Source organism: Dreissena polymorpha, chromosome 14 (assembly GCF_020536995.1).
Source record: "Dreissena polymorpha isolate Duluth1 chromosome 14, UMN_Dpol_1.0, whole genome shotgun sequence".
NCBI classification, from domain to species: domain Eukaryota; kingdom Metazoa; phylum Mollusca; class Bivalvia; order Myida; family Dreissenidae; genus Dreissena; species Dreissena polymorpha.
Genome location: NC_068368.1, coordinates 3,408,172 through 3,433,264, shown reverse-complemented (window position 1 = coordinate 3,433,264; position 25,093 = coordinate 3,408,172). Strand labels below are relative to the sequence as shown.

The following is a 25,093-nucleotide window of genomic DNA, read 5'->3' as shown; positions in this document are numbered from 1 at the left end:
CATAAGATTACTTAATAACATTGGGAAAATATAAAACTGTTAAAAAATTGTATTGTTCATGGTTAGAGTAAGTGAAATTTATTGTTAAATTAAATTATGAAAAACAAAATATATAAATACTCAACATATTTAAAAGAAAATCATGAATATAAAATGCAGAGAGTTGAACTAGAAAATGATTTACACAAAGGTTGTATTATGAGAAGTACATACTTAAATTGATAGTAATGAGAATCCTTCTTCTATTCTAGCTTTGCTAAAATTGAACAGCCTAATGGTTGCAATAAATGTATCAGTCATGTTAATTATAATTGCGTTGATTGCAAATCTTCAGAAAGTATTTCAAATAGTTAAAGTGACTATTACTCAAAAATGTTCTAAATAGAACCTTTTGATGTTCCTTAAGAGTATATACATTTCTGTAAGTTTCATTAGTGGGTGGAGTAATGTAAAATAATAAGTCCATATAAATTTCTTGTATATTAGGTTTGGAATAATATGCACAAATAGGATATATGGCATATACTTCGTTGATATATGCATTAGTTATAATGAAATCTTATAAAAGGGTTAATACTGTAAAAACATTTATTTTCGTCAACACGACATTTCGCCATTTTTCAAAAAATGACTTTTTCGTCAGCACTTAAATTCGTCAATTTCTGATTTTGTAAAAAAAAAAATTAAAAAATGCGTCAGTCAATTTCCGATTAGTTTGTAATACATGCGGTCGCGACAAATCGTGATGGAGAAAGGGGGAGGACCCATGAGAGTCACTTGCAGGAGGTGGGCTCTTTTATATCACATGGCAATTAACTAGTTGTTTGTTATTTGGGGATAGTAACTGGCCCTTATTACTTTATGCCATTAACAAGTTCATTGTAATGATAAGCGGATTAGTGGGACTGAATAACTGTAAACATACCGCTTTTCTAATGTGCATATATATCCGATAATCCATTTTAATAACACAATTAATTTAAAGAAATGTCACGTGCCAGTTAAGTACACTGTATAATCTATACCCCTTTGTATCAAAACCGGATTAACTTGATTTCGAAACAGACGCAGTAAGTATGGCAATTGCGTGGATTATGTTGGATTATAATTTCTCATGTCAACGGTAATCAAGTCTAAATTTTGTTTAAACATTGGACATAATTATGCGTTAGGAACTTAAATTCGTCAATCGGTCTACTGACGAAATAGACGAAAATTAATGTTTGACGAATAAGAATGGTTTCATAGTAATCACATGTTCTCACCTTATAAACCAAATTCTTTTTTTGGAGTCGTAAGTACTTATTTTCTTCTTGTGTTTATAAATCTAATACAAAAGGTGGAACTTACATCACTTTTGAATGCATTATTAGAGTATTATTAAATATAACTCACTAGGAACACTGAAAAAAGATTCCTTTGCAATGTCATTTTGTCAGAAAAAAAACGTTAACAACTTGAGTAACAAAAACAGTTCTTTTGAAAGTATGGTGGGCCAGAGATACATAAACAATTTATAAAAGATAATGAAGTGTGGAAGGAATTCCAATACGCTCCCTTTTTATGTTAATGATATATTTATTTGTTTGTAAAATGGTGTTTTACACTGTTTTAAACATGTTTAATTAATCTTATATTACAGCAATATAACCATTAAACATTGTCTCTTATGTGTAGGTTGTACTTATGTTTTTTCTTAATTTTTCTACATGCATGGACTGTATTAAGCTGCTTATTCGACCTGTTTGCCTTCACCCTCCATCGACACTTATTGTAATATGTCTGCACCACACCACGTTAGAAACAATTGTATTTGTGTATATACTTTTTACATCACATTAACAGTATTTCAGTTATCATGGCATGCAAGGCTTATTGGTGATGGAAGAAGACCCCGTTTGATCAAGCTATTGCAAGGTCCAATAAAGCTCTTTTAATGGAGACCGAACATCCGAAGTTGTCAGAAAATGATTAAAATCCATGCAGATAGAGACCATGGCAAGTCAAGTCGATTTAACACTTTAGTACGGAAACATTGGGCCCAAATTCCTTTTTTTAATTTATACTTATGCTTGAAGCAACATTGCACCAGGTCACTTTGTTTTTAAATGTTTGACTTGGTTCAGTGTTGTAAACGTACACTACTTCATCATATTGGTCCAATACACTAGCCATGAACTTATTTGCCAGACTTGATGTACCCACATTTCGCATTCCGAAAATTCCGAACGTTCTTTGTTTTCTTTTCAGGCAGGTTTCAAATCGCTAAGTTCATCTTTTCAACCGACGAACCGGGCTTCAAGTAGGTTTCTATTCCGAGAACCATTGTTAAAGTACAGATGCGGTGCTTTGATAGAGAAGACAACGCTAAAATCGACCTCCTTGTGTATTAAAGTTGTCTTCCATACGACAATTAATCTTACCGCGGTGTAAATTGCCGGTAACGGAATCAGCCTTACATTGTTTCGCCTTGAATTCGTAACAGTTATTCTCTCCCTTAGAATGCTAACATTCATTAGCTCCCTTTGAGTTCCTACGCGTCATGATTTTCCTTTGAATTCTAACGCGTCATTATCTATCTCTGACTTCTAAAGAGCAATTGAATTTCAAATAGGGATCATCTCCCTTTGCATTACAAGAGTCATTATCTCCATTGTATCACAACATAAATTATATGGTATACAGTTCTTCTTTCGAGTTCAAACGCTTTATTACCTCCGTTTGAATTTTTACGAGTCATATCTACATTTGAATACCAAACGAGTCGCAGTTTGTGTCTACCTTTTGTTCACGAAAACAAGTTCTTTGTCAAATCTTGACTTAACATTTACTTGACAATTTGAACATCTGAAAATAAACATGTAATAAATCTTTAAATGCAAACAGCGAGTTCATATATGTGACGATGTGTGCTTAACGATTTGATATTTTCACCGCAACTTAAAATATAAGATTATATTTTAGCATCCGTAAACTAAAACACCGACCGTGTTGCATTCATAACTGCTAATGCGGGCTACACGGTCTACTACGTGGATCCATTAGGATTAAATGATTGTATCATCATTAGAACCTGTCCGAGACAGCGCACTTGAATATTTTCTCGCTTTGAAAATGCAAAGTAAATGTAAGTTCTTTGAATCACCTTATATAATACCCATATCTCCACTCAACATGTGTCGAAGTGAGAGAAGCAATATGTGCATAACATATAACCTGATATGTTCTTAATTCGACTTTATTGGTCACAGTTACCTTCATACGACTTCGACCTTGTAAAACCATGACCACGACAACATTAAGCCGATAACAAAATGTGTTTTTCTATGATATTGTCTTAATAAAATAATACTATGAAAAAGAAAATGAATATTGTTCGCCATGTGCACGTGCGTCACGAGGCAAACCCACATGCACGTTGTCCAGCAGTGTCAGAACGTAATGGATGATTTAAAATAGAACTTTGTTAAAAATGATATCAAACAAAACTGTGCAAAATTTCAATGTGATATCGTGAGCCGTTTTTGGTGAAATTAATATGAAAGTGTTGCGTTTGAAATGCCTTTGAGTGAAGATCGATTTTAAGTTGTTAACACATGTTGTCACGTCCATTGATTTAGCATTTTCTATTTTTACTGTAGTCCTGCAACCTATGCGGGTGCTTTTTTCTATCCAAAATGATATCAGACAGATACGCTTCTCCATATTGAAAACAATTTAATGAAAAAATGCTTATGCTGTTATTTTCAGCCAATTCTTGGAGAACAAAATCCTGACACTTTCATAATTTTGGAGAACCCTAATGTGGATATAGATCAATTAGCGTTAAAAGAATGAATCAGCATTAGGACCTATCCCGAAACAGCGAACTTGACAGTTCCCCCGATTAAAAAATGCAAAGTATATTTTCTGTCAGTCACCTTATATTAAACCCAAATGTCCACTGAACATTTGCCAACGTAAAAAAAGCATTATGTGGCATTAAACCTGAAATGTGCTTAATTCGACTATATTGGTCACAGTTACCTGCATACGCCTTTGACCTTGTAAAACCATGACCCCGACAACATGTAGTTGATAAAGAAATGTGTTTTTTTCTATGATATTGTATTAAGAAAATAATAGTATGAAAAAAACACAATATTTATGCCTAAAAATATATGCGTGACACGGCATACCGATATGTACATTATGTGTAAGAACATCATGAATGATTTTTTAAATGTAACTTTATTGTAAATGTTATCCAAAAAAAATGTGCATAACATCAATTTGATATATGAGCTGCTTTTGTGAAATAATTTCTATAAAAGTGAAGCGTTAGAAGTGCCTTTGAGTGTACGTTGTCGCGTCCATTAATTTAGAATTTTCTATTTTTACTGTAAAATCATACAACCCATGCGGGTGTTTTTTTTTAAATGATTAATGCAAAAATGCTTATATAGATTGATATTTACACTTCTTTATATTATTGATTGGTCGTTAGATGTGTTTAGGTTTAACGCAGGCAACCCCTTAGCCTATAAACGGGTCTTTGTACGCCTTTAAATTGCCATACCGATTGTGTTCTTCACAAAAGTTATAAGTGGCATGAATTGTTCTGTTTTAGATATTATGCTATTTGTCACTTGCTTAAGTAAATGCAAACATGTTTATATAGATTGAAAAGCATACTACGCCATATTGCTGATTTGTCTGGCGATTTTGAAAGGTTCAATGCAGGCAACCTTAGTATAAACACGGATCTTTTGTACGCCTTTCAACGAGCATCTCGTTTCTATACACCCCACAATTATATATTGTCTATATTGTATATATAAGTCTTTTTGTCCATGCATTTAATCAAAGGGTAGCGGACGTTATCGATTCCAATCTTTATTATAATTCTCAAGTGCCATTATTTCTATTTTGAACACGTTCACCTGACGCCGACCTCAATCTATAATTTTTTTACAGTAAGCGAGCTTAAAGAAATGAGTTACCGATGACTCAGCTCACATTTGTTTTTGTTGTTTTAGTGTGATACATATTTGAACGTACATGTCACTGGATATTAACTTGTGTTCAGTAAAATGGAGTAAATGAGAAATGAGACCATTACTGAATAGGTCGTGGTGGTGTAGTAAGGTCGCGGTGGTGTAGTGAATGAGGTGTCCGGCTAGCGATCGGGAGTTCGTGGGTTCGCTCCCTGCTCGGGGAGCGTTCTCATTATCTCCTCTACAGACACCAAGTACTGTTTCTTCCCAACGGAAACGGACTCGACAGTGTCGATATCTGCCTATAATAGGCCTTCCTGTAATAGTCAGCAATTGACTGTAGGAAGTACGAAGTAGAAGTAGAATTACAAGTTTAATAGTGCGAATAAATATAAATACAACATCAAGTACATAATATTGTTACGGTAAAAAAAGAAACGTTGAACATTCAATATACTCAACACGTTATCTCAAATCATAGTAAATACTTTAACAAATTGTTGCATCGTTTCATTCATTTAAGTACACAATTCATAGCTTAGTAGTAAAAAGCATTCGATGCAGTAAGTTCTAGTACTTTCAGAGCGAACTTATTACGGTTTTGTTTCGTTCATTATGCACCCTAAATATATTTAAAAATAAAAAAAACATGTACAATGTCGTTTGGGGAAAACTGTAACACTTTGAAAATAAAAGTTGTGTAAAAGGTGCGTAAATTATACTCAGTAAGACCTATATACTGTAAAGATGGCCCTGATTGTTCGCTTTACAGTTCGTACTTGTTTGTATGTTCCTGCACGATTGGAAGAAATCAATTGGATCATGTTACAATGTGCAAATTTTTAGCATCATTCATTTGATAATCTCACAACGCAACTGGTCATTGAATAGTTCTAATGAGATCACACTGTCTTGAGGTTTGTGAAATCGTCGAGGGTGTGAGACATCGCCTTCAGCTTGCACTCAATGTCCGCAAGCTGTTGCCTTATTTTAACCGCCTGACCTTCATTGCAATCACGTGTGTAAAGATATTCCAGCCTTAACAGTTCCGTCTTGATCTTGGTCAACGTAACCCTGACCTTTTCGTCGTCGCCCATTGTCTTATATACCTTTGCGAGGCAATCGTAACACTCAGTCAAAAAGTGACTTTTCGGACGCTGCTTTATAACATCATCACTGAAGGAAAGCACAGTTTTTCTAGTGTTAATACATTTAGCATTGTCCCCCTTTTTAACGGCCACTTTCATCGAGTGAACCAAGCTTTCCACGTGGGTGGTTTTTCCAGACGCCACGTCCTCGCGTCCTCATGCCGCTTTCTCTTTAGAGTCAAAGCATTATTGGTTTTGCTTCGTTTATTATGCATCACCGTTACTATAACATCTAACTACGGTACTTAAATTTTTATTGCATGATCTTTAAAAGTCAAATCATTTAAATCACTGTCTTTGTGTTTGTAACCTTGTCGAGGGTGTGAGGCATCGCCTTCTGCTTGCACTCAATGTCCGTCAGCTGTTTCCGTATTTTAACCACCTGGCCTTCATTGCAATCGCACGTGTACAGGTGTTCCAGCCTTAACAGTTCCGTCTTGATCTTTGTCAACGTATCCCTGACCTTTGCATGGTCGCCCATTGCCTCGTACACCTTTGCGAGGCAATTGTAACACTCAGTCAAAACGTTGTTTTGCGGACGCTGCTTTATGAGATCATCACTATAGGAAAGCACACTTTTCCCAGTTTTAATACATTGAGAAGTGTCCCCTTTTTTAACGGCCACTTTCATCAAGTGAACCAAGCTTTCCACGTTTTTGGTTTTTCCAGACGCCACGTCCTCGCGTCCCATTGCCGCTTTCTCGAACATTTCACCTGCTTTGTCCATATTACCCTGTTGGAAATACAACTTTCCCCTCGTGTCATTCAAATACGCAGTAAGGTAGAGCTGCGGAAACCGTTGCTTTGTTAAAATTTCTTCTGCTTCGTCTAAAGCATTTAATGCCACATCTAACTTGCCAACGTCCACGCATGCGTTTGCAACATTCGTCAACAAAGCAACGCGAGAAAGATATGGAGCCTTGGATTTGGTCTGTATTTCAAGGCCTTCTTGAAAGTATTTCAATGCCAACCTACCGTCGCCCTTCTGGTCATACATGAGTCCCATGTTGTTCAAGGTCGTTCCGACATCCGGGTGATTTTTGCTTTGAATTTTCCGTCGACGTTTGAGGCAATCAAAATGGTATTTCTCAGCATCTTTGAATCGTCCTGTTCAGGATGAGATACAGTTATTATGTTGAAGGTATGAATACATTTTAAATAAAACTTAATAAGAAATTCAATTTTAAATGTATTTTTTAATTAGGGAAAAACACTAAACTTAAATTAGATTGTCTTTATTATTTATTATTCGACTTATTTTCGAAAACGATTATCATTTAAGGCAGATGAATTGTTAATACACCGATTTATTAGACTAAATCGAGAAGTGTGTCAATCGATCGATAGTGGATGATTCGATGAGATGCAAAACTAATAGCATTCACAACAATTTAATACATCAACATAATTAAATCAATTTCAAGCAGGCATGGCATTGTTCGTAACCAATAGATGTATCGAACGTAATCAAAGAACCCCTTACCTAACTTGGTAAGCGTACATCCCATACTGCTTAACGCCTGAAGAGCTATGTATTCGAAAGGCTTCCCGGATACCAGCGAAATGGCCAGCGACTTCTTTAAATGAATGTATAAATCATTAAATCTTATTAGTTTTGAACGAAATTCTTTAATTGTAGGCTCAACAAAACAACAAAACTATTTTACAATACATACAAAATATACAGACGTGGTTAAGTAAATGGTACGATGGGTAAGGTAAACTTGATTTGACTGTAAATAAAACTGTATGACGTATTAACAAGTGCAAATTCAAGTATAGATATATCTATTATTCGGTTTTGAATAGAGTATTTAACAATCAATAAAATACTAACTAATTTTATAATCAGTGGCGTATGGTGTATCACAATTTGTAAAACATCTATACACAAGACATACGAATCCTGTAACATGAATTTTGTTTTGACATCTTTTTATCTTATATTGATCTGTATGAAATTATGTGTCTAGTCATAACTGGAAACAAAAGAAGCAAGAACGGAACATATACATATTTAAAATAATGAGTACGTGATAGCTTCTTTGTTTTGATCCTGAAAAAAAGGTTGGATCCGATGCGCTGATGCACAGTTGCCAGCTGTAGCGACTTTCCAGCGCCTTTTAATATGCATAGCGCTGCGCTGTATTTGGTGTAGCCCTCTGTGAATTTTGCCTGAAAATAAAATTAAAACGTATTAATTAACAATTTAACAAAACATGTTGTGTTAACTACGGGTCAAAATTATATAATTAGTCAGTATAAACGTGGTTATATGTATACACTTTAATATAACTATTCCTGTATACAATACTTTTAGCCAGTTGACAGAAACTTATAGCTCAACCGGTCGATTCTTTTTCCTAGAGGGTGTCCAAAGGGCTGTAGTAAATCGATTCAAACATAATGCGACAATGTGCTATCCATTTTTAATGAAATGTAAACTCATTTTTGGCCAATTAAATTCTTGAGTCACAAGTACGAGTAGCTGCTAGTTAAAAAAAATCGTATCAATATTCAGGCTTCCAATAACCATGTGATCCTCGTAATGCGAAAATGGGTCTTATGTCGTATGCGACAAGCGTAGCATCCGCAAAAACTGGTCCGGAATAACCATGTCCGCTATAAAGTCGCGCAAGGTTTTATGACCTCATTAGCGGACACGGTAACTCCAGACCACGATTTGCGTATGCGCTATCCTTTTCCAATATATATATCTTATAGTCTGGTCCGGAATAACTATTTCCAATATAAAGGTTGTATGGTCTCATTGGCGGACACGGTACCCCGGACCACGCTTCTTGCGTATGCGCTGGTTGGTGTTGAGATATGCTGGCATGTGGCATTAGACCTATTTTCGCATGACGCGGCCCATATATTACAATAATGTTTAGTCAAGTGTACAAAAATAAGTGTACAAGTTTCAAAGAACCTTATATCATGTTGATATAACGATACACGAATTTGTGTGCAGGAATCCAGTTACCATATACAACATATCAATGTAAGTGTAGATAAGTGAACATAAATTAGTGAACATAATCCTCATTTCCATCTTTTTATCTAGGTTCATCATTCCATATATTTAAGAATACCTTGACATATGTGTACAGGCTTCCCACGGCAATATCTACTACAGCTTTGTCCGTTTCTTTACCGTATCGGTCTGCTGCACGATGACATTGACTGTAAAAATCCTCCGAGTTTCCTAAAAAGGATTACTATTAATGTAAAAACAATATTACATACCGTAACTATAAATAGTAAAACAATATTCGGGACGTATCTTGCGGGCTAATATGATCCTATCGGCCCATTTGCCGATTTTACATATATGAAAAGAATACGATCATAAGGTTTCAATTGAACACACTGGTGTCTACATTCAGTCTTAGCCAACGGTGATAAATAAAATTAAGCCACAAATCAACGCAAGAATCAAACATAATGATAATTAAACGTAGCACGGAATTGGGATAATTGAAATATCGATTGCAACTGAAACTCTACTGTAGATTAGACTGATTACACTATTTGAGATTTAACAGTTAAAAAAAATAAAAACATTATTTAACGACACGCTTACCTCAATGGCAACAATAACAATACATTTACAAAGATATGAACTTCCATTTTCTGTTGTTTTTGTCATCCTTTGATTTAATTTTATTTTAAAACACAATATTTTGGATACGTGTGTATCGAATGCTAACCATTCTGACCACAAACACGATTAACGAAATCGAATGACAGTTCGGAGCGATTCATTTTATACACATCGAAATTCCGATTATGCATAATAAACACACAGTCTGAAATACGTTTGAGATTGGTTCGAAGTTTTTTTTAAATAAATTACTGTTAAATTACCCATCACGCCAGAATTGTTGTCCCTTAAATGAAGAGTCTAGCATAAACTGGCGTTTAATCACAGAATTTACGTGAAACTAGATACGTCATAAATAGCTCAATTGGTCTACGCCAAAAAGCGATTATTGGTCTAGTGCTGTTTGCGGCCTGTCCGCTGATGAGACCATAGAACTTTGCAAATGTTTAGGCTGGTCAGCAGCTACGGTGGATACATATGGCATGAGCGCATTTTCGCATGACGAGGCTCATTTGTGGCCAACTCGGATCAGTATATTGTTTTACCTGTGAGATATTGCTCAATAAACTCCGTGGACTCAGTAGCCATCTGAATAAAGAACGTGTAAGTGTCCTGTGTAGTGTATTGTATCTCCAGCAACAGCTTCTGCAGGTTCGGCTGCTCAAAAGCAAAGTCCGCCAGGGCGTTCGCATACTCCTGTGACGTATAACGTCGAGATATGCTCGTCATTACCTCGGTGAATGTTTGGCAGAAACGCTTGCGGATTTCTGAAAAAGTTTGAGACTTTTTAATAAGGTTTGTCGAGACAATGTCCAGGCCGTTGCCTGGGAAGAACAAGTACTTAGTGTATGAAGAGCTTAACATCTTGCTGACTTCATCAGAGTGGGGATCGAACCAAGAACCTCAAGATCTCTAGGCGAACACTTTGTCCACAATGACACCGCGACCTTTTTGACTAGTTTAACCCATTATTCGTTTAAGCAAGCTTTCTTGATACACATTGTATTTAATATCTATTGAATACCCTGTTTTCCAAATTTCGTTACTCAATGAAATATATCAGTGAACCCATTTTGTTATGCATATTGTATTAAAGTTGTCAATCCTATGAATTATGTTAAAAAAACGGTAATAAATATGTACATTTGCACGATTATTAAATTAATTGTATCAGTGTCAATCATTAGCGGAAAAAAAACAATTGTTGTGTAGTCATTAAGCCCTTCAAGTCATGTATGTACAGGTCAAAGAAACACAACGCATTCGGATGGGACTTTTTCTGTTCGGTAAATATGCTGGAGGAATATGAACTTTAAGCAAAGGCATAGGCCCCGAAAAAAGTAATTATTGGTCCCAATACCCATTTCCATTTCATGACATGATAAGATCAGTATGTATGGGCATTGAAGCAACTTTAAAGCCCCTATAACGATAAGAATCAACGAATAGTTCGTAACATATTTCGTAAAATAAAGTTAACATATAAACAATCAGTGTTCCTTATATCAATTGCCAACAGTCAAACGCTAGATGTGGTCTGGTAAAGATATATAATGCTCGTTTTTATTTTTTGTTCCACAATACATTCCATTTTAATTTCCCGCAACGAAATTAATTCATACGACACATAACCACTATATTGGTACATGAACACGTGTTGAATATATTTTACCACAATTAAAAAAAAAGCATTGTGTATCTTGTTAAATCTATGTTACCAGAGCAAATATATAGTAGAAATTTTGGCTATTGCCACAAGGAACACTGATTGTTTATGTGTTAACTTTATTTTACGAACTATTTTACCAAATATTCGTTGATTGTTAACATTTTAAGGGTTAAACGTTCGATACAAAAGGCAATTGAAATATATTTGTGTTACCTGGAATGTGCCGCAAAGCGAAATACGTTTTGAGACACTCCCGCAAGATTCCTTGTATGTTAAAGCGCCTATTCGAGGGATCATAGGTAATGAAGTGACGCCTAAGTTTAGGGACCAGCACTTGGTCCTTCACCAACGCTACCGTCGAATAATCTGCAGTAGAAGTTGAGTGCATTAGATTTGTGAATATCATGAACATACATCTTAAAAAGAAATCTTGAAATGACATGTAACTTGTTCGTGGACTATTCGATGGACAAGATCATGAACTAGTAAATACAAGTTTCATATTTCCACAACGTGAAACCATTCTTCGACGCCGCAAAAAGATCATTAACTGATTCTAACATATCGTTTCATATTGGCTTTTCCCACATGAGGCATCGGAAATCAATATAACCTACTCGGACATGTTGATTGCTATCATCAGGAGCCGAAATGTATCGAGATCCTCGACATTTATTGATATCACACTAAAGAGAACACATAGCATTAGATTTACCTTTATCAGCACAGCCTTGGGTAATTAAATATAAACACAAAAATGTCAACATTAAACGCATACTATATGGCTATGAGTGACCATGGGTTTAAAAAAAGAGTTTAGATGTTTGAAAGGCCAACTATGACAAGGTTAGGTTCACCAATAACTTGGTAGCGATTTGCCTGGTCGCCATTGAACTGGTTTGAAATAAAGTTCATCTCAACTTTCTGAAGTTAAAAGGCCAACTGCGTTTTTGCGTCATGTATAGTTTAGATGTAACGAATAAATGATCAGGAGTTTCTTCATTTAACGAGCCTGCAGTATTGTCAATCTTTTCTAAAGCACGTGGTTAAATGACCAACTTTGCATTTGGTTTAGCGTAAAACTTACCAAGTAGCGATCTGGCCTCTTCTGCAGTAAATGAGCCTGGTATATAATCCAAGACTAAGAACCGTCTCTGCAGCACGGGGCTCAGGCGATTGATGAATAGCCGATACACGTCAGCTGCAATAGTGATTCTAAAATATGTAATGCTTGAGCTAGATACCTGAAATACCGATAGGGATATACATTAAATAATTCCTGAATGGTGCACATTTAAGCAGGCGAATATGCATACAGTCTATCAAAATCACAGCTAGATTTTGGTCCATTAAAATCAAATAATTCAATGCACACTGTTCTCATCCACTTACATTCATTTGTTAGCAAAATACACCGGTACAGTCAACTGATGGCAAAACTAATCTCATCGATAAATTAAATTTACCATAGCATGACGTTACTCAAGCACCTACCAACTCTGTCTTTCCCCGGATAAAACTCTCGACTAAGGACCTTCAGTCTGTATTCCGCTAGCAGATTCGCCATGTCCTTCGGCGTCAACATGCCTCCGTCGTCTCGAAGCTCGGACGTTATCATGAGAATCAGAAGCGGCAACCCTTCACTAAGTTCTACAATACGGTACAAGTATTCGCCGTAGTCCACACCGGGCGATTCGGCTCTTAGTAATTCCGATGTATCTGTTGGCTTGAGCGGTTGTAGCTCACACACGTAATAGATACGCCGCAAACTTTCAAGCTCAAACTTCGTTGTAGAAGTCAAAATAACTTTTATATTGTTCTGTTTCAAAAGGGCAACACACAGCTTGTGTAGAGGTTCGCGAGTTTCGGCTTCATTGTCAATAAAGTATTCGCCATTGTCAAAAAAGAATACGTATTGAGTTTGTCTAGTGGAAACAGCACAAAAAGCATGCTTTCCCACGACTTGACATCGTTTGGATGAGATTGAACAGAAACAGTCAATTGGGCGCATATATTGACGTACATTGCGACTAGGTCGCTGGTCTCCTTCAAGTTAACGTAGACTAGTTCATCATATTGGCCCGAGACACTAGCCAAAAACTCCTTCGCTAGCCTTGATGTACCAACAGATCGCATCCCGAAAATTCCGAACATTCTTTGTTTTTTGTTCCAGGCAGCTTGCAAATCGCGAAGTTCATCTTTCCGGCCGACGAACTGGGCCTCAAAGTAGGTTTCTATTCCGAGGTCCATTGTTAAAGTACTGTTGATATGCTTTGATACAGAAGAAAACGCTAAACGACCTCCTTATCAAAGTTTTCTTCCATGAAATAATGAAACTTACCGCGGTGTTAATTTTGGCGAAACATTAGTAATTCATATCTCTTAAAGCATTGTTATTGAATCTTAGATATTGTCGGTAACGGAATCAGCCATACATTAACTCGCTTTGAATTCGTAATAGTCCTTGTCTTCCTTTGAATTCTAAACAGCCATTAGCCCCTTTTGAGAACGAATGTGTCAATATTTCCCCTTTAAGTCCAACTCATCATTATATCCCTTCACATTCCAACTAGTAATTATCTTCCTGTGAATTATAAAGAGTCATTTAGGTTTTTTTTATTAAAAAGAGCCATCATCTTCCTTTAAATGTTGAAGTGTCATGATCACTTTTGTAATCCAGCTAATCATTATCTGCTGTTGACTTCTTATGAATAATTGTCTCCCTTTGACTTCTTATGAATAATTGTCTCCCTTTGACTTCTTAGGAATAATTGTCTCCCTTTGGATTCTAACGAATCATTATCACCTGTTGATGTCTTACAGTTCATTGCCTCCACTTGAATTTAACGAATCACAATCTCTCTTTTAATTCCAACGAGTCGTGGTTTGTGTCGACCGTTCGTTCACGAAACAAATTCTTCGTCCAATCGGACAATTTTACTTGATGTTTTGCACATCTGAAAATAAAAGAAAAAATAAATCTTAAAATGAAAAAAAAACAGTTTATAGCCGTACGAGTACGAATCTGCTATCTGTTAAAAGTATCACGTTATAAGTAAGACGTAATATAACATATTAAAATGTAAAAACGGGTAAAAGAATGCAAACAAAAAGGATGAACTTAGTTATTAAAATTCCCGCAAAAAACACAACATTGTATATAGTATAAATATACTTAGTACCTTGTATACACATTCCTTATGTTCCATCTTCTTCTATGTCAATGAAATCGAAATATGTAAATTAAAAATACACTCACCATAAAGCTTCTAATTAAAAATTTAAAAATATTAATTTAAAAACCCAGTTTTCACATCTTGCCATGTTTAAACGCCTAGTTCATGTATTAAAATCGTCTGTTTATATCTTAATGTGTAAATACAGCTCAACTATCAATAAACGCACGTGATGGTTATGTCAGCTGCATTTGGTTTTACCAACGACACATGCGGAAGTTTATAGAATTTAAACCTCACATGACTTTTTTGTCTGTTGAACACTTCTATTACATAAATATTCTTTGTCTGTATATCAAAATTACCCATTTAACAAGATTTCCATTAAACCTCAAGGTGTATGGTCTGTTTGACATATCGAGTTCGGTATTAAACGTTAATGGTTAAGTCTTTTTTATACATCGTTATGGTTAAGTATTTTTTATACATCGCTACCACATACAGTATCAAGTCGATGTTGACTAAATTGAGTCAGCGTTAAGTGTATTGTACATGTCGTGTATTGTTTATTAATTCAAAAACTGGAATGGCTCTTTAACTGTAACTGGCTTGTTTTAAAAAGATAGACAAATTGTATTGCGTAAATGTTTATGTGTAAACAATTTGGATGTGTTCTGTCTGCATGAGATTCACATTAATATTTTTTCTTCAGCTTAAACACTTAAATATGTGTCAAATCTCAATAATACGATTTTAGAGTTTTGGTGAGGGCAGATGTACAGGCGTTGCAACTATTGTACTTAATCCAAGTTTTAATAAGGATTCATTTCGAACTGGCCTATAGGGAAGACTATTGTATGTCGATTGATCTGTCTTTGATGTTAAATTTAGAATAGCAAATAAAAACGCTCCAATTATTGAGCATGACAGAAATTTTAGTTTTCAAATCGTGAATACACATTTAGTTACCAGTAGAGATGTTACTTTAATTGGATATTTTATTGGCGCTTTAAACATTCGTTTTGATACATTGGTGGTACTGAAGGATTAGTTGGTTTAAAAATACTATCACAAAGTATAACTTATTTTTTTTTATTTGATATTTATAGATATTTATGTCATAAAGACAAACGCCTCACATGGTAAAGGAAGTTAGATGCAGATGCAATTTTTTATAGGCTGTAGATTAGGAAGATTTTACATCTGTAAATTTTTACTGAAAAATGTTATAAATTGTACAAATATTACATTATTCAATTTCAGACCATGATTTAGTATTGCTAGAATTGAATATTAAATATACAACTAATGTTTGTTATTCATATTGAACATTTTATCTTTTCTTTTCGGAAGAAAGTGATAATATATAAAGGCTTGTCACCATAGGATGACATATGCCCCCTTTTCCCATATTTTTCGTAACCTAAACGCAAAGTGTTTTTCCACATTTTTCGAAACCTAAACGCAAAGTGTGACGGAATTTCAGACAGAGGGACGGACAGACAGACAGACAGACAGACGGACAATGCGATCACTATTTGTCCACCTTCGGGGGCATAAACATAATATTATTTTGCAATTATGTATGAAACTGATTAGATTACTTTAGAACATCAGGAAAATATGAAACTGTTAAAAAATGTATTTGCTATTGTAAGAGTAAACAGATTTAAATATATAAATAAGATCGAATTAGATTAAACATGAATTTCTCCGATACTAATTACAAACCTAGAAACTAGACTGTAATGGCAGATACAATTACAGGGGAAATGTCTCAATTACAAAGACATATAGGATCTGATACGAGTTGTCATATCAGACCATATTTAATTAAACGAGTTTAGGAATTGTGTTAGTAAGCGAGCCTTTGGCGAACTTACTAACGAATTTCCTGGACGAGTTTAATAAAATATGGTATGATATGACAACGAGTGTTAGATCTTTTTTATAACATGCTTTCAAACTAAAAGAAATACATCTTAATTGACCAAACACATGCGGATAGATCTAAAAGTTGGTTACTATCGTGACGTCATTTCATGTTGTAGAACTTCATTTCACCAAAATAAAGCCATGCGATTGGTTAGTTATTGATTCTGTAGCCAATGAAAAAGCTTTAAAATGTTGTATTACACATGTGTAATATAAAAAAAACGTAATGTATGCATTACACTGAAAACAAAGTATAGCATGTGATAAATGTTGATATGCACTAATATCACCAAGCCTTTTTTTTCACCGTTGTATATCAAGGATTTAGTGGAACATATTACAACAGCTTCACATTAAAATAAATACAACTTGGATGTGTCCCGTTATGCTTTTCTCGTGTTTCTTGCTTTGCTATGACAATTTCTGGGCCAGTGCTCGGTCAACTTTTCTTTCTAAATCTTTGCTCATGGGGACAATTGGTAATCGACAAAAGCAAGCATGCTGACAAGAGGGATTAAAAAAAACGGTCTTCTATCAATCGACACAATTGTCGTATTTGGAATTTTGTTTATAATGCATTTTATTCCTTGAATTTTAACAAAATACTCGAAATGAGAGAACTGGTAACTGTCGTATATTGCACCGTGAACAGTAGGAATGAAAAAATAAAATCTGACCAACATCGTATGTATCATTATTCGAAGTACATGCATGGGACAGATGTTTTCTTTATTTGTTTTACTTTTTTTAAATAGCATATTTGCTGTCTACACGTAGAAGTGAAAAAAAAACATGACAGTAGTAAATGTTAAAAACAAATTGTGTCACAAATCTTTAGTTTAAGTTTAAGCATCTTAAGCCTTAGGATAATTGAACAATTTTAAGTCCTTTTTTTGAACCAGTACTTGATGTCTTTTGGGAGATATAAATAACGCTTCCATAGTGGTGATCGAACTCCTGACATCCCGGTCGTTAGTCGAACTTTATATCAACTACGCGCATTGATTATATTTGCAGATGTGCAATAATCTATCTAGATATGCAAACATTGTTACAATTTGTCAATTTTGGCATCGCATGAAATGTTAAGAGAACCCTCTTAATTCGGCCGTATTTTGTTCATTGTGGTTAGAATATCATCACAATTGTCTTGTATGTTTTTATAAATAAAGCACATTTTCTCAAAATCATATATTCTAAGTGTGTCCGTTATATCGAAATCAGTAACGATACAATACATAATTTCAAGTACAAATTGTCTCATACAAAATGACATCGGCTGCAAAATTTACACATTTATAATCAAAAGTGCAATCGTATCAAACATAAATTGTTTTTCTCTTCATCGACAATCTCATTTTTCCACCGTGCAATCATATTCTAGAAATGTGCAGCGTAAAATTTATGATACGGTGTTAAGTTCAACATAAGGGAATTGGGATTAAAACGGATGCGACTGAAAATGCTGCAAAGTATATATTCGAAGATAATTTATATCCTGAAGTATTAAGTGGCCTGACAAAAATAATGAAGTAATCATTTGGTTTCAAATAGAAAGAACCAGGGCATTTTTGCATATGCGATGCAGTTATTACATAAAGGTCATATGTTAAAACGCGTCAAAAGTTTTTTTTCAAGCAGGATTCAGTTCAATGAGTCGATAGACGGCTTAACAAAGTTACGCTTAATATCGAATCTTGGGCATACTTTACGATAATATATTGATGTTAGATTTTAAGTAAAAGTTTAAGATGAAGCGTCAACACATGCTTAACACATTTTAAACGTCGTGGTAGTAGTGAATGTGAGAAAATAAAAGTAAAATAGATAAATACACTATTGGTAGGAAAAAGAGAAGGGACTACAACCAGACGCACAGATGGTCAAAACGACCAGGAGGTTTTTGTATTTTATCAAAATATTGGTATACAGTCAAGCAAAACAATATAATAGTAATACTTTATATTGGAAAAATTCATTAATACAACTGTTTGTATTTATTGGTAAAATACCAGATGTTCAAATGGTACATCTAAGTTCTCTTGTGTATGACATATTGAAGTACAAAATGTAGTCTACCGAGCAACAAGAAAAGACTGAATTACATATTGCCACGAGGCACAATTTATACACGGTTGTATATACCAAAATATATTGTATTTAAATTGTTGTTGTTCTCTCAAGAGCCCAATCAAGCTCAACGTTACAAATAAACACTGTTTAAAAACCTTCTTACGGTTGATTAAGAAATCATTAACACCACTGAGGACCTTCCTGCTTGTTAATGACCAACTAGTCCGCTTTCATAGAGCGCAACTTGCGAACGGTCTTCAATTACACAAATCAAACTTGGTAGATCCTTGTAAATTTAATACATTATATGATTTAAGAAGAAGAATAAGTATAATGTAGAAAAGTTTTCAGTATAGATTTCGTTCGATTTACTAGGTGATACATTACCATTCATTATTTTTGCCACGAATCCTTTCAACAATTTAATAAATCCTATCATAGATTTAAAGGGACTTGTTAACAAATTTTCGTATTTTGAAACATTTGATTAAATGCATTACCAATAAAATACATACTAATTTGAAAGCCTTAAATACTTATATTAGCTAGAAAAACTACAAAATTGATACAAAAGTTGACCGTCACAGGGATTTGAACACGGGGCCAATGGAAGATAAATCAAACGTGCTACCACGATAGTATTCAAGCTTTTGAAATTATATGATTTAAGAAGAAGAATAAGTATAATGTAGAAAAGTTTTCAGTAAAGATTTCGTTCGATTTAATAGAAGATACATTACCATTCATTATTTTTGCCACGAATCCTTTCAACAATATAATAAATCCTATCATAGATTTAAAGGGACTTGTTAACACATTTTCGTATTTTGAAACATTTGATTAAATGCCTTACCAAAAAAATACATACTAATTTGAAAGCCTTAAATACTTATATTAGCTAGAAAAACTACAAAAATGATACAAAAGTTGACCGTCACAGGGATTTGAACACGGGACCAATGGAAGATAAATCAAACGTGCTACCACGATAGTAATCAAGCTTTTGAAATTAACATCATATTAACAAGCCATGTCATTAATAACCAAGTTTGCTTAAAGATCGAGGAAAAACGTTACAACGCAGTATCAGTATATGGATTTCGAATAATTAATCATAAACGAACCAAAATTGTTAGCATTTTTCCTACTCATGAATGTTATTTGAATTGTTGGAATATGATGCATACTGTGCCCAACATCTTCTTCAAATATTTTCAAAAGCATTCGAAAAATAATGAACACACAGGTGGAAACGTTAAAGTAAAGTTTCATAATTTAGCTGCAAAATACGCATCTTGTTTTGTTGTCGAGAAAGTGTATTGACAGTGCAATATATTTATATGTAACATAGTTCTTTTTCCAAAGATAATGCCTCAAATTATTCAATATTAAGAACTGATTTGTGTACAATAATCCACATCATTATTGGAACTTAAGTTTAACGGAAAGTGTTGAAGTAGTATCTTGAAACACACGAACATGTCTCTATATTTTAGGCACATGTTATCTTTTCACAATTATGTTGAAAATATATTATTGAAAGTTATGTATTGTGTTTCTTAAATGTTATATTTTGTCTTTAACACAAATCTTTTCCTCTAATTAAATGTGTCCGAGTTAAAATTTTGTTTGATAAACTTCAAACGTTTCTTTATTTTGACGAGTTGATAATTACTTAAATCGCAATCGTTAATATTTTTGAGTCGCGTTAACTCGAACTTTAAACTTTCCAATGCGCCTTTTGCTTGGGACAAATTGTCTATTTACTCGTACGCCTGAGCGAGACATTCATACCAGTCACAAATAACAAGGGTTTTCGGACGTTGCTGAAGGACATCATCACTAAATGATAACTTTTGTTTTCCAACTTGTATACATTTTTGATAGTCGCCCATCTTGACAGCTACTTTAATCACATAGACCAAGATTTCCACGTGAAGTGTACCACCCTTTGCCATTGCCTCCCGTTCCTGTGCTGCTTTATCAAACATTTCAGCTGCCTTTTCTAATTGGCCCTGTTTTAAGATACAATTTTCCCCACGTATCATTTATGCAAGCAACTACAGATTGTGGTGATAAATGTTGTCTTGATACAATCGACTCCGACTCATCCATTGTCGTTATTGCTTTATCAAAATCGCCAAGCACAATGTAAGCGTGTGCAATACTAACCAAAGAATCAATTTGTGATAAATCAGAGGCCTTGGACTTTCTCTTTATTTCAAGTCCTTCTTGCAAATACTTCATTGCAGTCGTTTCGTCGCTGTTTTGTTGATACATTTGTCCAATATTCTTCAGTGTCATCCCAACACTTGGATGACTTTGGCCTACAGTAGTTCGACATTTTCTGAGTAAAGCGAAGTGATATGTCTTGGCTTCTTCGAATCTTCCTGTTGAATATAAAGTTCTTTAACATAATCAAAAACTGTCATAAGACAGCGCGCATTTTGCATTTATTTCAATCACCTGATAAACTAAGTGTGAACAGATATTTTGTGATAAACATCTGTAATATATATGTCGTCAGTTATATGTAAAATTTAAAATAATATTTAGATTACAGAAAGAAACGTGGCCATGCCACATAAGTAAAATTTCATCGTTTTAACAATTAATCTATTTGTATATAACTGTACAATCCCAAGCACGATATGCATATAAACTACCTACACAAAAATATATACGAAAAACCTCAATCAAAACTCTAATGAATGAGCGCAAAACCTTAGCCTTTATTTCATTAGTACGAAATGCGCATCATTCCGCTAAATTTAATATCAGAGTTGTAACACATGTTTACTCACCATATATAATGAATACTAAGACATACATTGATATGTAATTTATTATCTGAAGTAAATATAAACATATTGTGTGGTTGCTCGTGAACATTTCTCTGAATTTTGAAAAAAAACTCTGCTAAACTGAAGGTCCGAGATATAAGCCGTGGTCAGTGACCTTGCATGATGACAGGCGTTAATTTAAATTGAACATCTTAAGTAGTTACACGGATATGTAATTGTTGCAGGCAAACATAGTTCTGAATTTCTTCCTGCACAAAAACCTTTACTTAATTGTAAAAGTGCAAACGGCGGTTAACACTTAACATATATGTACGGTTTTATTCAAATATCTGCAGTGCAAATAGATATATTGAAATATTGCACGTAAACGTTCAACTGAATTTGTTACTCTCAAAAGGGGAATACTTGTGCTAAATTTCAGGTAAAAGTTATGGAACTTGATTAGTGACCTAAAGCAATGACTCCAAACACATGTTAAGTAAAAATTGAATAATTATGGTAGTAATTAGAGATGGAAAAAATGTTCGAATATTATAATTGATTGGATTATTTCCTTTCGAATAAATACACCGCGATTCAAATATTCGAAACTTTGTATTATTTTTAAAACCCAATAATTTCGAGTGTACATATATTTTTGTATTCTAAATATGAATACACTTTTTCAACAGATGCTACTACAAATTGAAATCAGGGGTGCATATAGTCCCATTTCACGTGTCAGGCTGTGATACTGAACATAGTGCTCTGTGTCAGTCGCCAAACGTATTGTCGCAAATTACACACGCCAGTAGTTAACCGATAACTGGATATAGAAACTATGGTTTTCAATCTTGTGCAAACAATACCAAAACAACACGATACCGAGGCGCGATCTCACATTTTACCCATTACAGCATAGAAAAGTTGCTTCAATTAATTACTAAATTAATGTGTATCTAAGTGTGCTTTTAATTGTTTTCTTTTCAACACGGTAATTACAAATCCAATTCCATTGGGTGCGACAGTTCAGTTAATAATCCATTAGTACTAAGTTACAACTTGTAAATGCATATACATATGCGATGCTTCTCGAAATGTGGTAATTACATATTGAAACGTAGTGTTCCTTAGGCCAGGAAGTACGAAGTATATATACTAATCATGCAAATATTCGAATATTCGATTGAATGAAAATCCGAGAAGAATTACAAATTGATTAATAGAAAAATTTCAGTATAAATAGATACAAAGAGTAGATTTTGTATTTTCAGTTACATCATTTGACATATTTTGATATTTACATTGTTTGGCACTTCATTTGAGTAATGCAAAACAGACAATGACACAAATATGAAATAACGTTCGAGGTTAATAACACAATTACACAAGAAAGTTTGCCTCGTATTGTATTTAACTTAAAGGCAATATTTAAACTATGGGAAGACACGTTAAATCACATGCGCGAATTAATTATATAGTCATTCAAAACAACGTGGATTAATTAACTTATTGTTTAATTATAGCAAATTCATTTAAATATCGTCCGTTAGAGTGAAACACATACATATTTGGTATAATACGGAAGGTGCCATTATTGTTTAAAAAGAATATCACTGATCAGGTATTCCCCCATTATTTTGTTATGGTACATGGGCTAAGTTTCACGGGCAGTTAGCAATGGGTTGGGTTTGTAAAAATGTGTTTGCGTTATTTATAAATCGCTATATTACTTCAGTGCTTAAAGAACTGCAATACAATAAAATTAAAACATGTAGGCATTGGGTACCATTGATTTGGAAATTCAGGCACATGGGTACTCCTGTGCTTAAAGGGGCCTTTTCACAGATTTTGGCATTTTTTAACTTAGTCATTAAATGCTTTATATTGATAAATGTAAACATTGGATCGTAAAAGCTTCAGTAAAAAATCAAGAATAAAATTTAAAAAAGGAAAAGAACATTGCCCGGAGCAGGATTCGAACCAGTGACCCCTGGAGTCCTGCCAGAGTCCTGAAGTAAAAACGCTTTAGCCTACTGAGCTATTCCGCCGAGTACTCATACTTGACGTATTTTATACTTTATATAAGCAATCTTCGTAGTTTCACAAAATTTAACGACAAAAACAGAACTCTCCAAATTATTCAATCGTTTCGCGTTGCAACGCTTTATAATTTTTAGGTTTTCAAATCGTCAAAAGATGCATATAATGGCTATATTAGACCATGGTAAATGTTCAGTATTACTGTTTCCTCACAAATATCATAACTAAAACGAAAATTTGCGAATCTGAAACAACTTTTTTCAATTTTGTCAATTTACCAAAGCGTGAAAAGATCCCTTTAAAGGTCCTGGGGAAAGGCCAGATAAACACCTATCAAACTTTGTCAGCGTCATTTGTAGTCATTTAAGCGACTTTATAAACGTAATGCAGGTGATACTGTTTTCAGCGGGTTTCAATGGTGGCTCAACAAGAGCAGAGCTATTTACAGAAGTAGAGAGGCTAATATATATTTGTCAGTTTTAATTTAAATACTACCTCAAGGCACCTTTCCGGCTTGAATACTAGACATACTTGCCTAACTTCGCTAGTGTGATTCCTAAACTGATCAGCGATTCTTTAGCAATACGTCTGCATTGCTTCCCGGAGACAGTCGATATAGCCAAGGACTTCTCGAGATAACTGTAAAACGAGTGTTGACATGAAACTATAAAGCATGCAATACAGCAAATCGTAATCAATTCTTGTAATTTTAAGCAGTAAAGTCAATGCGAACAGCATTCTTATTATATTATGGAAAAGAATTCACGGCCAAATTATATTCGTAATGAAGCTTGAATGAAATCAATGATCGCTATATGTTTTCAGAGGAATATTTACTGCAGACATGATCTACAAACCCCTATGTATCAATCTTAATTTATTCTAGTTCAGTAAAGCATTTCATACCGAAAAAGTTACTGAAAATATATGTACAGATGTCGATATTGGTCCGACATTGGCCCGACGTGTGCTGATTAATTTAAACTGTATTATAATGCATGTAATGAACATGCATTTTAAGAAGTGTAGAAAGCATTTTTATAAAAAATAAAACAAATTATAAGAATATAGGTATTGAATATCGTTTTGTTTGGAATGTGAAAAGAAGGATATACTAGTCATAAATTGGGCGGGGATCTCCTTTTGTACACACAAGATTAACTTAAATTCCTTTATCATGTATTTATAAACATGTGGCGTTTACTGTGTCTACGTTTATCTTTACCTGCTGAAAGTGATTGTTTAAGAAAGCAGTAACATTTCTTGAAGTGTTTTCTAAAATTGCGTGTCTAAAGTTGCTTATCGTTTCATATATTTCCGTTACCATTCTTAATTAATTGGATTGTGTTGTATGAGTTTTCCGGTTAAATGATCATTCATTTTAATATTATCGGTAAATAATCAATATAATGTGTTTTTATCGAATGGATTGCCGTTCTGATTTTCATGTTTAAGATAGAGACAACAACGGCCAAGACTTCCTTACACACCGTCACCACAAGCAATGTCTGCTAACAAACATGCAGATCAGAGGCATTTAAAAAGGTTCAATGGAAACTGAAAAAGGCGAGTTTTGAATATCGGATTAATTGCGGTGGAATGATGGAAGTATGCCGGTGTCGATGTTGGGCTAAAATCAAACCTAGTCCGATATCGGGTTTAATTATAATCCGATTTGGGCCG

General features: G+C 34.3%; 1 protein-coding gene and 1 long non-coding RNA gene across 3 annotated transcripts; one reads left to right on the top strand and one right to left on the bottom strand.

The window, feature by feature from the left end:
* Nucleotides 1-2,687, top strand: LOC127858002 (uncharacterized). The gene is made up of 2 exons (XR_008038716.1): nt 1-2,002; nt 2,255-2,687. It is a non-coding gene; the product is annotated as an uncharacterized LOC127858002 (long non-coding RNA).
* A 2,649-nt stretch (nt 2,688-5,336) lies between these two features.
* LOC127858895 (uncharacterized) lies at nt 5,337-14,746 on the bottom strand. 2 transcript variants are annotated; one of them, XM_052396223.1, is made up of 9 exons: nt 14,583-14,746; nt 12,895-14,357; nt 12,488-12,601; nt 11,614-11,766; nt 10,277-10,498; nt 9,220-9,332; nt 8,158-8,299; nt 7,608-7,701; nt 5,337-7,231 (listed from the first exon to the last, which is right to left on the bottom strand). In XM_052396223.1, exons 2-9 carry the CDS (start codon nt 13,409-13,411, stop codon nt 7,213-7,215), a joined length of 1,374 nt encoding a protein of 457 aa, XP_052252183.1. In that variant the 5' UTR covers nt 13,412-14,357; nt 14,583-14,746; the 3' UTR covers nt 5,337-7,212. The 2 variants fall into 2 exon arrangements, with proteins under 2 accessions (XP_052252183.1, XP_052252184.1); XM_052396224.1 differs by having other exon boundaries at nt 7,608-7,698.
* Nucleotides 14,747-25,093: the final 10,347 nt, after the last annotated feature.